This window comes from Chiloscyllium plagiosum, unplaced genomic scaffold (assembly GCF_037043375.1).
Source record: "Chiloscyllium plagiosum isolate Xiang-an unplaced genomic scaffold, Cpla_swu_hap1 HiC_scaffold_3, whole genome shotgun sequence".
In the NCBI taxonomy this organism is placed as follows: Eukaryota; Metazoa; Chordata; class Chondrichthyes; order Orectolobiformes; family Hemiscylliidae; genus Chiloscyllium; species Chiloscyllium plagiosum.
The window spans coordinates 133,572,679-133,586,403 of NW_028270141.1; the positions used below are offsets into that span (position 1 = coordinate 133,572,679).

Genomic DNA, 13,725 nt, shown 5'->3' on the forward strand with positions numbered 1-13,725 from the left:
GCACTCCTAATTAGTGCCTTGTAGATGCTGGACAAGTTTGGGAAGATAGGTGAGTTACTCACTGTGGGATTCCTAAACTCTGAGCTGCTCTTGTAGTCACGTTATTTATATGGGTGGTTCAGCTCATTGCCTGGCCAATGATAACCCCAACAATACTGATTGTGGGGGATTGAATGTCAAGGACAATGGTTGCATTTCCTTTTGGAGATGGTCATCGCCTGGCACTTGTGTGGCATGAATATTTCTTCCCACTTGTTAGCCCAAACCTGGATATTTTCTAGTTGTTGCATCTGGACATGGTCTACTTCAGTATCTGAGGAGTTATAAATGGTACTGAACATTGTGCAATCATTCCTGAACATCTCCACTTATGACCTTATGAAAGAGGGAAGCCCATTGCTGAAGCAGCTGAAGATGCTTGGGCTTAGGACACTACCCTGAGGAACTCCTGCAGAGATATCCTGGAGCTGAGATGAGTGACCTCCAACAAATACAACAAACTTCCCGTGTGTCAGGTATGACTCCAACCAGTGAAGACGTTCCCTCAGATTCCAGTTGGCTCGAGTTTTGCCCGAGCTCTTTGATGCCACACTTGGTGGATGTAAAAGGCTCTCGTCTTAATTCTGGAATTCTGTTCTTTTTTTTGTTCCTGTTTGAACCAAGGCTGTAATGAGGTCAGGAACTTTGTTGCCCTAAGACCATAAGACATAGGAGTGAAAATAAGGTCATTCGACCCATCCAGTCCACTCCGCCATTCAATCATGGCTGATGGGCATTTCAACTCCACTTATCCGCATTCTCCCCGTAGCCCTTAATTCCTGCTGGAACCCAAACTGAGTGTCAGTGAGCAGGTTATTGCTGAGCAGCTGCTGCTTGGTAGCACTGTTGATGACACCTTCTTTCACTTTTCTGATGATTAAGAGTGCACTGATGGGAACAGGAACTGGTTTGGTTTGATTTGTCCTTCTTTTTGTTTATAGGGCATATCTGGGTGATATTCCACACTTTCTGTTTAAATACTGGTTTTATAGCTGGACTGGACCAGCTTTAGCTCGGGATGCGGCAAGTTCTGGTCTTCAGTACTATTGCTGGAATGTTGTCAGGGCCCATAGCCTTTGCAGTATCCAGTGCATTCCATCATTTATTGAGATTACTTGGAGTGAATTAAAGACTGACATATGTGCTGCTGGGGACTTTTGGAGGAGGCCGAGATGGATCTTTCACTGGCTGAAGATTGTTGAAAATGTTTCAACTGTATCTTTTGCATAAAGGTACTGGGCTCTCCTATTATCGGGGATGGGGATACTTATAAAGCCTCATCCTCCAGTGAGTTGTTTAATTGAGTACCACCATTCAAGACTGAATGTGACAGAACTGCAGAGCTTCGATCTGATCTATTGATTGTAGAATTACATAGCCCACTTACCATTTTCTGTTTGGCATGCAAATAGACCTGTTTCATCGATAACAAGTTGAGACTTTATTCTTCGGTCTGCCTGGTGCTGCTCCTGGTACACCTTCTTGCATTCTTCATTGAATCAGTGTTGATCCCCTGGCTTTTATAATGGAAAATGCTGGGCCATGAGATTGCAGAATGTTGGGGAGCTGAGTCAGCTGCTTCTTAAGGCCCACAGTGCATCATCGATGCCTTGTCTTCAGTTGGTACAATTGTTTCAAATCTATGTAGTACATTCGTAGTGCCACACAATGGCACTATCCTTAATATGAAGAGGAAACTTCGACTCCAGAAGGACTGTGTGGTGGTCACTTGTAACAGAATTGTCATGAACTGATGCATCTGCTGCAGGCAGACTAGCGAGCATGAAGTCCAGTATGTTTTTCCCTTCTGTTGGTTCCTTCACTTCCTGCAGACCCAGTCGAGCAGCAGTGTCCTTTAACGTGATGAGCTTGATCAGTACTTGTGCTGTCAAGCTGCTGTTGGTGATGACATTGACGTTCCTGATCCAGAGAGGTTTTGTTACTCATGTTGACCTGATGCCATGCAATTTTGTGGGTTTCAGAGTCACTGTCGAGGACTCAGAGGGTAACTCTGTCCCAACTGTGTACCATTTTGCCTGTGCCTCTAGTGGCTGTACCCTAATGGTGGGACAGGACTATTCTGGGTTGCTGATGTTGTTGTCTAGGACATTGTATGGATAATATGTTCAGAGTATGATTATGTCAAGCTGTTGATTGACTTGTCTGACAAATGGCCCTCCCAATTTTGGCACCAGCCCCTAGATGTCAGAAAGGAGGACTTTGCTGTGTCGAGAGGATTGAGAATGGCATTGTCACTTCTCTTCCCTCGGTGAATACCAGGAAATTAGTCTGGTTTCATTCCTTTTTGAGATTTTTAAGTGGTTTCTAGAATTGAGTGGCTCGTTTGACTATTTCAGAATACAGTTAAGAGTTAATCATATTGCCACAATCACATTTAGGCAAAAGCAGGTAAGGACAGCAAATTTCATTTCAAAAAAGGACATTATTGAAACAGATTTTAATGACTACGTTTTAATTCCAGATTTTAATAAAATCACATTCTACCATCTGCTGTGGGGAAATTCAAACCTTAATCCCCAGAGGGTCACTTGGGTCTGGATTACTAATCCTCTGATAATACAGCCATGCTATTGACTCCCATGAAGACTGATATAGGGTGGTAATTGCTGGGCTGGATTTGTCCTGCTTTTGTGGACAGGACATTTCTGGGCAATTTTCTACATTGGGGAGATTCCAGATTTGTAGCTGTATTGGAATTGCTTGGCTAGGGTTACGGCTTGTACTGGAACATGAGTCTTCAATACTATTGCCGGACTGTTTCAGAGTCCATAGTTTTGTTGTATCCAGTGTCTGTAGCCATTTTTTTGATATGTGGAGTGTATCTATCCATGGTAATATATTACCCCAATACCATGAGTTTGTCAGCTTGTATATACCTTTTATAGAATGTCTTTTGGAAACCCTATAATGAATCTCCTGTCTCTCTCCTATTTGTTACGTTGTCATAGAGCTCTAGCAACTTTGTCATACATTATTTCTTCTCTCAAAATCATGTTGACTCTGCCTGGTTTTTCCAAATGTTCTGCCACTCCCATCTCAATAATGGATTCTAGCATTTTCCCAAAGATAGAGATTGACCAACTGCTTTATGTCTTTCCTGTCTTCCACTATTCCATGTTAAGTGTGGATTTCCAACCTGCTGAGACTTTTCCAGAATCTAGGAGGTTTTGGAAGATTCCAACTAAGCCATCTCCTTTATGACCCAAAGATGCGGACCATCGGGTTTAGAGATTTTTCAGCCTTCATCCCAGTTTTTTTTTCTTTAATGGTTGTGATTGTTATAAGTTTCTCCCTCTCATTTACCCTGTGCTTTTCTACAATTCTTGGTGTGTATTTTGTGTTTCTGCTGTGAAGACGGATACAGAAAACGTGGTCCAAATCTGTGCCATTTCCCTGTTTCTCATTATTGATTTCACAGCCTTGCTTGACGTGTAGGAGACAGTGCTTACTCTGGCTTCTTTATTCTTTTTATCTATTTGTACCAAGCTTTTATTGTCTATTTTTATCTATTCCTGGGTAGCTTTGCGTTGTCCTTTTATCTACACTGAAACAAGTAGCCAATAATACAGCATGCTGTCAGCCTATGTCTATATAGTAACTAAGTTATTCTTTATCTGTTAAGGTTGAATAGCACACGGAAGTATATTTTAATATTCTCTGATCCTGCATAACCTCTCTCACCTGCAGTACTTTCAGTAAAATGTTCATTTTCTGCCCTGGCCAAACTTCCTTGACCAGACACTAAATGTGTTGGTCACTTCATCACTGTTCTGTTGCAGGACTCTCTTCCTATCACTAGGTGATGCTGATCTTCTGTGTTAAGTATCTCATGGCTGCACCCGTCCGCAAATTTAATTCCAGTTTATTGAGTGTTTTTCGAGCCAAAAGGCAACTCCAACAGATTTATTTCAAAAGGACTCATCCATTATGTGATTAATGTTGCGAGAGTGTAAAATGCACCAGGGAATTGTGCTAATTAACTGTGGATGCTTTTAAAATATAATGAAATAAATAGAATTTTCCTGAGATTTGTTGACAATAGATTTGTGGAGTGGGGCATGTTTCCTGAGATCAACTAAATGGCTGTTATTATTGAATCATTTAAATTAGACTGTAATGCTGTGAAGCTGAGTATTTAAGTAAACTAATGTTCATCTTTTTTTCTTTTTTTTTCAAATTGAATGTGTTGGATAATCGCAGTTGCCAAGAGCAAGTCAAAGTAAGTCACTGCTTGTGTTTTTAATACTATTGCTATGCTCTAAAAATGCTCAATACTTTGTTTGCTTGAGTTTTCACAAAATAGGAAATGGATCTTTTTTTGGAAAGGAAACTTCAGAGGGTTTTTAGGATAAATCTCACGGCTATCAGAATAGTTAGCAATCCCATCACCTTCAGGTAAATAAAAGTCAGGGGCTGAATGTAATATTTGAAGGTTGTTGAGGCAAGCATTGAAGAAAATGCAGAATTGCAGACATAAAACTTCTAGACGTCACGCCATGGGAAAGAGATGCCTTGGAACTGGAGAAATATTGTTGTAAATTACCATGTCTCAATGAAGGGAGCAAACATGACCCCAAGCCCCTGAATTGGACATCCATTATGGGGTAATGTTAATGGAAGCCATCATTGAAGATAAGGTCTTATTGTCCTAAAGTAACTGAACAGAAATAAAACCATTTGAAGTGGCTCACTGTGTTCAGAAAGGATGAGGCAATGGTAGCAAAGTGGTATTTGTATTTCAGTAAGATCTTTGATACACATTCCTAGGAAAAGATGATACTGAGAATAAGTGGAAATAAAGGGCTGGTGTCCTGCAATAGTTAGTTGGATGAATGTTGAAACCCAGAAGCTGATGACAGAAGGAGGTAGTGGCGTAGTGATAATGTCACTGGGTTAGCAGTCCAGAACCTCACGCTAATGCTCTGGGGACATGGCTCGAACCCCATCGTGGTAGATAGTGAAATTTAAAACTCTGGATTAGAAAAGCTGGACAATAGCAACTGTGTAGCTGCTGTTGATTGCTATTCATCTGGTTCACTAATGTCATTTAAGGAAGGATACTGCCATCCTCACTTGGTCTGGCCTACATGTGACTCCAGACCCAGAATAATGTGGATGACTCTGAACTACCCTCCGTCACTTCAGAATGGACAACAAATGCTCTCCTCGTCAGCAACACCCACATCCCAAGAACAAATTCTTAAAAATAATTTCCAAGTGGAATCACAAGCAGCCTTTCTTTGGGACCAATTTTCCTTCTTGACTCTATAAATGTTGGTTGTCACAAGGTTTATAGGTTTTAAATTTGTGAATACTACAATGGAGACTTCTAAAACCTTCAGAAGTTATAGATTCTGAAACTGAATAGGCTCGGCTTAAGTAGGATTTGAACATATTGATCGGGTTAGTAGCAAATGACGTTCAATGTAGAAAAATGTTCAGAGCTCCCCATTTCTGCCATTCCCTTTCTTCATGCCTGGATCTGTTGTAGATGAACCAAATGGTTTGACGAGCCAAAGATTTGGTTATTGTTGTACCACAAGACTAAAGGTAAAGTGGATGGATGTTGATGGTTTTTTGAGTAGCAGTTACTGGGTTCTGGTAAGCACATTGTAGAGTGTAATGGCTTCAAGTCTGTACTGCGTATGGGCACAGCCAGCTTGTCCAGGGAAACCAGGGAATCTGTAGTTGCTCAGTGTCCTCTTACAGTGTATAGATATCAGACAGTTAGCATATTGGGCAGGTTATGATTCTCCCTGAAGACTGATGGGGCTGTTGAGTCAGAGGATATAAAGATACAGCTGGCCTACACCAGTAGAGAATAGGAAACATAGGATGCCCTTAAGGTTATAATTATTCTCTGGAGTTACTTCGGCAACCATGTATTCTGGACTCACTACTGAGACTCCACTGCTGGGGCTCGCTGTGATGCTCACTTAGTCATTTTTTTCTCCACTCTGAAGTACCTACATCTTTATAGAGAGGGGTGCTGGATCCACTCTCTCTGTCTTCGTAGAGTGAGGAGGGAGATCCACACTTTCTCTGGTAATGCTTCTAAGTCTGGCACCTGATTCGCAGATCTATTTTAAAACTGAGCCAGGATAACAAAGCTGGGTGAGGCAGTGTAAATGTTGCAAATTAGCTTTGATTCAGCAATTGAAATTAAAACAACATTAATGTAAAATGCAGCTTTTTCACTTGAGTTTCTGTTTGCTTAAGTTTGATTTCAAACTCTTGGTGTTGATAAGCTATTCTTGTTGAAAGGTTGACAGTGCAAACTGAATTTTCATAATACCTGTTAATTGAAGGGCCAGGCTTGTGAATCACATCATTCTGGGGGAGTGTTGATCTCATTGGTTTTTACTGAAGAGTCTGCAAGAACTTAGTTTCAAAACATTCTTTCATCTGAGCAGAAACGTTTTTTTTTTCTGTTGTTACCCAACTTGAAAAGGCACCAGTAGGTAGGGTTAGGGCTGGACAGGAACACAAGGAGACTTGTTGCACTTCCCTGCTTAGAACAATTGTGGTTTGAAGGGTTTGGTCTTTTCTGTGTCTGTCACTATTTGAAATGGTTCACTTTATGTGCGTCAGAGCTGTATCACTGTAATCGTCTTGCTGGATACCTGTTGTTTCCATTTCAACAGTAACTATTTGCATTACTCACTGTGTACAGTTTGTCCCCCTCCTAACAATCTTTGCTTCGCATTTATTGACGTCTTTTTATCAGTGGTACCTCGATTTTCTGAATTACTTTTTTGAGTCATTTCACTTTGAAGGAAAAAGATGATCATACATTGTTCCTAGTACTTTGGGTGGGAGTAAGGTCAATATTCTTGTTCCTCAGCTGTTAGTGATATTGAGTAACTGCTGCTAGTAAATGTGTGAGTAGCTGTTTTATCTTTTTCCCTTTCACTTGTAGAACAGCTGTGTAAAGAGTCATTGAGGTGATCTCAGATCCTTACAGCACACCAATTCAGCTTTTCTGTTTCCTCGACTACCCCACTGCCTGAGCCAAGTTCCTCGTGTCGAGTTTCAAATGCTGTCCTTCTGCTCACCTGCTGACTAGAATCTATGATGATGTCCAAAATGGACTAAGAGATTCATTTAAAGCATTAAATTCTTGATATGTGCACCAACCCACTACTGCCAAAAGTATTTTTATTAATTCTTTATATGTTTTGACCTAAGTCAAGTGTTGAACTAGTAAAACTACCAGTTATATCTATAGTTTAATCGCTTATTAAAATACAGTAGAAGTCTGATCCTATAGTCAGCAATCCAATTCTATCCTGACTATGGCTTTTGGACTGGGTGTTGGCATTTTGAAAACACTTTTCATTAACAAAGAAAAGTCAAATTGTTAGAAGTTTGAATTAGAACATTGAAATTACACCACATAGGAGGCATTTTTTTTCTTAAATGGGTTGTGTTTTCATTGTAGGGATTGATGACACAATGGTTGCATTACTGGATTAGTAATCCAAAGGCCTGAACTAATGATCCAGGAACAGGCTCCTATTATCTCCATGTTTGCATTGTTCAGAAATGACTTCATGAGTTCAATTCCCATCACAGCAGCTGGGGAATTTAAATTCAGTTAATAAGTATTTCTGGAATAAAAACTGGAATCTGTAATGGTGACTGAGCAACTACCGGAATCAGTGTCTGACTCACTAATGTCCTTTAGAGAAGGAAATTTGCCATCCTTACCCAGTTTGACTGATGCGTGACATCAAAGCCATGGCAACATAGTTGGCCTTTAACTCTCCTTCCAAATGGCCTAACAAGCCACTCAGTTGTCAAGAAGGTGGATCACTACTATCTTTCCATGGGTAAAAAGGAATGAACAATTAAAAACTGTTTTGCACCCCCCCCCCCCCCCCCCCCCAACCCAGCCCATTAATTGCCATTGATGCTCATATCCCACGAATGAACAGAAAGAAATTAACTTGATGCAACAATACTGTCTAAAGAAGCATTTTTCAGGTTTGTCTCCTCTTTGATGCAATTTGAGTTCTAGAATATTCAAATGACACGAGTTGATAATTGTGCCAACCTCTCTCGATGCACAAAGGGAGTTACTTTGTTGGATCAAATCCGTTCAGTATCTTCTGTTCATCCAAAACTGATATGTGGAAGTATTTTACTCAATGGCTTATTATCTTCAGCCCTATATACATTTTCCAGAAGTTACCCCATTGCAGCGTTTTATTATTGTAACTGGGTCCAAAGTATCTGTTTGTTAAACTTAGTTATCACTCTAAACTCTTGCATTCAGTGGAGACTTTGACATTGATGACATTTCCTTAGAAGTATTGGAAAGATCTTTGCTCAGTCATGGCATGAATATAGTGTAAGATCAGAAAAGCCCTTTTGATCCATCTAGCCCATGTTGGAGTTTAGGAAAGTTGGTTTTTAAATAAAAAGAGTTTCTTATTCCCAAGACTGACTTTTCAGCTGTCAAACCTAAGCCTCAGTTGCCATTTTGTATGACCAGTAAAGTCAAATATATTGGTCCTATTTAATATGTTCTTGGCATGTGGGTGATGCTGGCAAGGCTGCATTTACTGTCCACTCCACCTTCCCCTTGGATGGTGATGGGAGCTCTGTCCTTGGACTGCTTCAATCTTGGGTTTGCTGTTGCTCCCATGGTGGTGTGGTGTTGGGTAGAGGTTTCAAGCTGTAGACACACAGTGATGATAGTGGTACGTGCTGAGTGAAGTTGGTGTGTGATTTCAAGAATACCTGGGAAGTGCTGAACTTTACATGATTTTGCTTCTTGTGCCTTCACTGTGGTAAAGACTGTAAGGCTGTGAAATGCTGTTAGGTCAGAGCTCCTCTTCCAGCTGCTGGACTAGTACAGGAAGGTGGTACGCCTTCAGCATTTCATCAATGTACACCTGAAACTGCAAGTTGGTATCCCTCACTCACTCCCCTCAATCCCTGACCCCGCTCCCCTCACCCTCCTGTCCATCCCACTGTCTCCACTCTATCTCTCTCAGTCCCTCGCTCGATGCCAGTTGCCTCCCTCCCATTGTGCCCTGTTACCTTTCTCTCAGTGACTGGTAAACTATGAGGGAGAAGAGAGTGAGCAGGATGAGGAGAGCTGAGGAGGTAGTGAGTAGCGGTAGACAAGTGTCAGCATGGGACACCGAGCAATTCAGGAGCTTGAAATTTTAATTGGATTGCTTCAAAGCAATTGAAAAACACATTTTATTGCATTTGTGAAATTTTTTTTTGCATTACTCACTGTGACGCATGGCCCTGTTCTTTGATGCAAACAGTTACCTGCAGTGCTGCTAGCAATGACATCAGCAGCAGCTGCCTGGATGCTGAGTTGCTGTGGTACCAAATTCAGTATCCCAGTAAATGTAGTGCCCTGTTTCCTGCAGATGGTTAGAGTGGACCAGGATAGAGGAGATGCTTGTTGAGACTATTCCCAACAGCACTGGTCAAGCGTGCCACCATACTGATTAGAAATGGTAGACCAACTGCGCCTGGAATATTTCAAAACATTAATGTTTGTGCTTAGTGATTATACTGTCATAAATACATAAAGTAGCACAAATGCATAAAGACTTCAGTGCTATCTTTAGAGGCATTATGAAGCATTTATACAACATAACAGCATCATTTTTAGGTTTTAGTGTGTTGTGGGTTTAATAAATGGTAGTGTTCCAACTCGGGCAGAGGACTTGTTTTTCTTTCAGATTGACCATGAAGGGCAGTAATCAGCTGCAATGATCTTTTAGTCAATATCCCCAAGCTGTTGTACTTCATCCAGTCCTGATGGCTGCAGATTATTTGCATTTGGTTGTATTTTTAGCACTTCCTGGTAAGATATGTGGAATACCTTAATGCTACGATGGGAAATGTCCTGACAAAATCTTTTTTCACCATCTGAAAGGTTAATGGTTTTTGGTATCACTCCTTTGTTTCCTTGTTAAATCATCTGTTAGGGCCAGGATAATGACGCTACACAAAATGGAATATTGCAGATTTGATTCCTGTTGATTGTGAGTTTATATCCAGTGAAATGTCTGTTGGTGTGCTAGGAGTGGTGTAAGCCAGAGAGAATTAACATAAGCTAGTGTTCCTCTCCTGAATGTTATCTACTGATTCCTGCTAGTTGACTGTCATGTTAGGTTGAGGTTTTGTTCTACAGTGATGCCCCTCACAACTAAATAATCTGTCAAAACTGTCCAAGGTCATGTCTGAAGAACTGCCAATTCAAGGAATCTCTGAATCGTTACAGCGTACAGAGAGCCATTGGCCCTGTTGTGCCTGCACTGTGTCTATGAATGAGTCGTTCACTGAGGGCCATTCTCTTGCCTTCTCCCCATAACCCTGCACATTCTTTCTTTTCAGATCATAATAAATGAATAATTCCCTTTTGAATGCTTTGATTGAATTTACTTCCTCAACAATCCTGGACAGTACATTCCAGATCCTAACCACTCGTTGCATGAAAATGTTTTCCTTCTGTCACCATTTCTTCTTTTGCCAGTTATCTTAAATCTGTATCTCCCATTCTCATTCTTTCCATCAACAGGAACAGTTTCTCCCTATCTACTCTGTCCAAGCCCCTCATGAATATCTCGACTACATCTCCTTTCAAACTTCTGTAAAAAGGAAAACGATTCCAACTCCCCGAATTTACTTAAATCCCGCCTGGATTTAAGTTCAAACTGAAGTTGAAATGTGAAGCAAAAAAGATGAAGGAGACATGCGAGTCCTGTTTTAAATAATTTCCTTTCAGATGCTGGCACAGGCTGTATATTGCTCTTGATCATATCTAAACGTGTTGTATTGGCTGCACCTAATTCAAGAATGCTGACAATTTTATTTTAACCTTTTGGAGGAGTTGTTTATTAGACAGAATTTTTCTTATAAAGTCCCAGAGGAAGAAGAATATTTGGAAATCTCAATCAAGTTAGTTGATTGTGGCTTGAGTAGATGAATCGGTCTCATTAAGGGTATTGTAAAATAACTGTTAAGTTAAGTTGCTGAACACATAATCTGGAGGCATGAGTTCACATCCCACGAAGAGAGATGTGAAAATTAAATTTAAAGAAATAAATCAGGAATAGGAAACTATCACTACATAAATCATCAGTGACAATAAAACAACTGACTCATTGTTAAAAATACAACCGGTTTGTTGGAGAAGGAGATCTGCTGTTTTTACTGAATCTGGTTTACATGTGACACACAGCAATCTGGTTGACTCTCTCCGTTGCATTCAAAAAATGGTCTACCGGCCACTCAGAACTGCTATGAAAACCAGAATGTACAGGGACTGTATTAGCAAGAAAGTAGCTAATGTAGGCAAGTTAAGGATAGGCAATAAATGCTAGTTTCCCCAGCAATGCCCACATCCTGTGAATGGATAAAGGCAAGTATCAAAGTGCTTTGATTTCTAGGAATAGCATAATCATTTCTGACGTTGGCGTTAACGAGCTCATCCTCCGTGTAATGTGCCTGCATTTTCACATTCACATTTGATACTGCGAATCTTTTAATTTGCTTCTATGACACGTAATTTACAATTTGTGCAAAACGTCACAGCCCATGGTCGAATTGTCTCTGACCTCACTGAGCTACACTGGTTCTCAAAATAAGATTTTGCAACAGTGGCTCAGCCTTTGCTCTTCAATTCCATGTTGCTGGCCATTATGCTCTTCAATTCCATGTTGCTGGCCATTCCTTTCAGCCCTGAATCTGTATTACATCAGTAACTGTGTTTTAAATCTAATACGTTGGTTAAATGCACTCTGGAACATCCAGAATGTGTGATAAGTTGCTACATAAATGAACCCTCTTGCCAATTCCACACGAACGTCACCCTGTCACTTAGTATTGTCCATCTTTTCCTATTTTATAAGAATCCTTTTGCTTAGCTGTTCCATTCCCCTAATCATTCAATGACCACTATAATTTAAAGGCCAGAGACAATGTTGTGAGAGTGTTAAAGAAATATAGGTGGTTATGATCATTGAAAAATGTAGATCTGAATGGTTTACTGGCAGAGCTGGAGCTCAGTAACGTTTTGTTAAATTTTGACAGGTCCATCCTCGTGAGGATGGTGAGTGCAGCTGGAAGTGGCTACTGCTTCAATGCAAAGAGGAGCCGACTACGGGACAAACTCATTCTGAGAAAACATGATCCGATAGGTAAATTGGAATGTGCTATTTGCAACTGCTGCAGGTGAATGTGTCCCGTGCTGGTGTCTTCATTACAGGTGTTATTAACTCTTATCCATTAATCTCATATGATAACTCTAATTGCCCATTGCTTACTTATAACCATTAAAATGTTATGCTTATTTATAGTATATTTATGTTCTGTCTTTGCATCTTGTTATGATTACACCTTTCTCACCTTGTTTCACTTGAAATACATGTATAGTTTTGGCTCCCTTTGTGAAACAGAATAAAAATTAACTATTCAATTTTTAAAAATTCTTTCAAGGGATGTGGGTTAATCATTGATTAGGCTAGCATTTATACCCAGGCCTTATTACCTTTGAGAAGGTGGTGGATTGCAATCTAAGTAATGAATTGATCTAAATATGATCTAGAACAGCAAAGAGAATGTTATACAGAAAGATACATCTTTTTTGTCCTCTATTCATAGTGATAGGGATGCACAACGTATTGTCAATCGAAAATGGGGTGACCCATTAAACAAAAATGATAGCACATTAGGTTGTTCGGCCAAGTAGTCCATGTTGGTTATTTCCTTTTCAAAAACAGTAGTCCTAATCCTATCTCTTTGCCTTCTACTCATAACCCATTTATCCCATATTCCTTCAGCTACCTACATTTCTGCTTCAATTATTCTCTCTGATAATATATTTTATAGTCTCCCAGCCTCATTACACATGTGTGAAAATTTCTCCTGGTAGCTACAACAGTGCTGGCCTGAGAATGACATTTGCAGGCTGATTCTCTAAAGCAGTGTGATATTCACTTCCCCTTCATCTGTGGCACTCAGGAGATTGGTTCTGGGCTTCCTTCCACCGTCTGCTAGTTTCGGCACAGCTTGCCCTAGGGGGCGAATTTAGCAGTTTTCTGTTGTACTGCTTGGCACATCGACTGAAAAGTGTTACACATACTGAATATGTGTGATCAATGTATGTATGCATGTGAGAGTCCTTGCTGTGGATTAAACAGAAAAGCAAACTAAGGTCTAAACAAAACATTACTTCGCAGTATTATTTTGGTTTCATAACTGGACTTGAATTTCAGCAAACTGATTATTAAATTGACATTACGACATAGCTGTTTTCCCTTCCCCGTCAAAAAAAGTACAACTTTTGATTGGTTTCAAATGTTAGATCTTGTGAACCAGGCCAGATATACTCCCCTGTGCAACTCTCTGATAATGTGCCAGCAGCAATCCATGATTGTTTAAAGTCCTCCAATTTGGGCTCTTGCATTCATTATTGGCAGCTGACCTAAGCCCTGAAATCACATCCCTAAAACTTTCCACTTCTTACTGTCTCCTTGGAAAGATCCTACTCAGACACTTATGACATATCAAGCTTTTTGGTCACCCTTCCTACTATTTCCTGACTTGACTTGGTGTCAGATTTTATTTAATGAAGTTCCCATGGAACCTGATTCTCTTCAAATGCTTTGCTAGAGAAGACGTACTATATAA

General features: G+C 40.3%; 1 protein-coding gene across 4 annotated transcripts in view; it reads left to right on the forward strand.

The window, feature by feature from the left end:
* The window catches only part of mrpl33 (mitochondrial ribosomal protein L33), a 40,558-nt gene that overhangs the window by 20,295 nt on the left and 6,538 nt on the right, over positions 1-13,725 (forward strand). For all 4 annotated transcript variants that reach the window (XM_043687235.2, XM_087983543.1, XM_087983542.1 and 1 more), the window contains exons 2-3: positions 4,261-4,279; positions 12,127-12,233. In XM_043687235.2, coding sequence (XP_043543170.1) covers positions 4,261-4,279; positions 12,127-12,233 — 126 coding nt within the window. The remainder of the gene's footprint in view (positions 1-4,260; positions 4,280-12,126; positions 12,234-13,725) is intronic.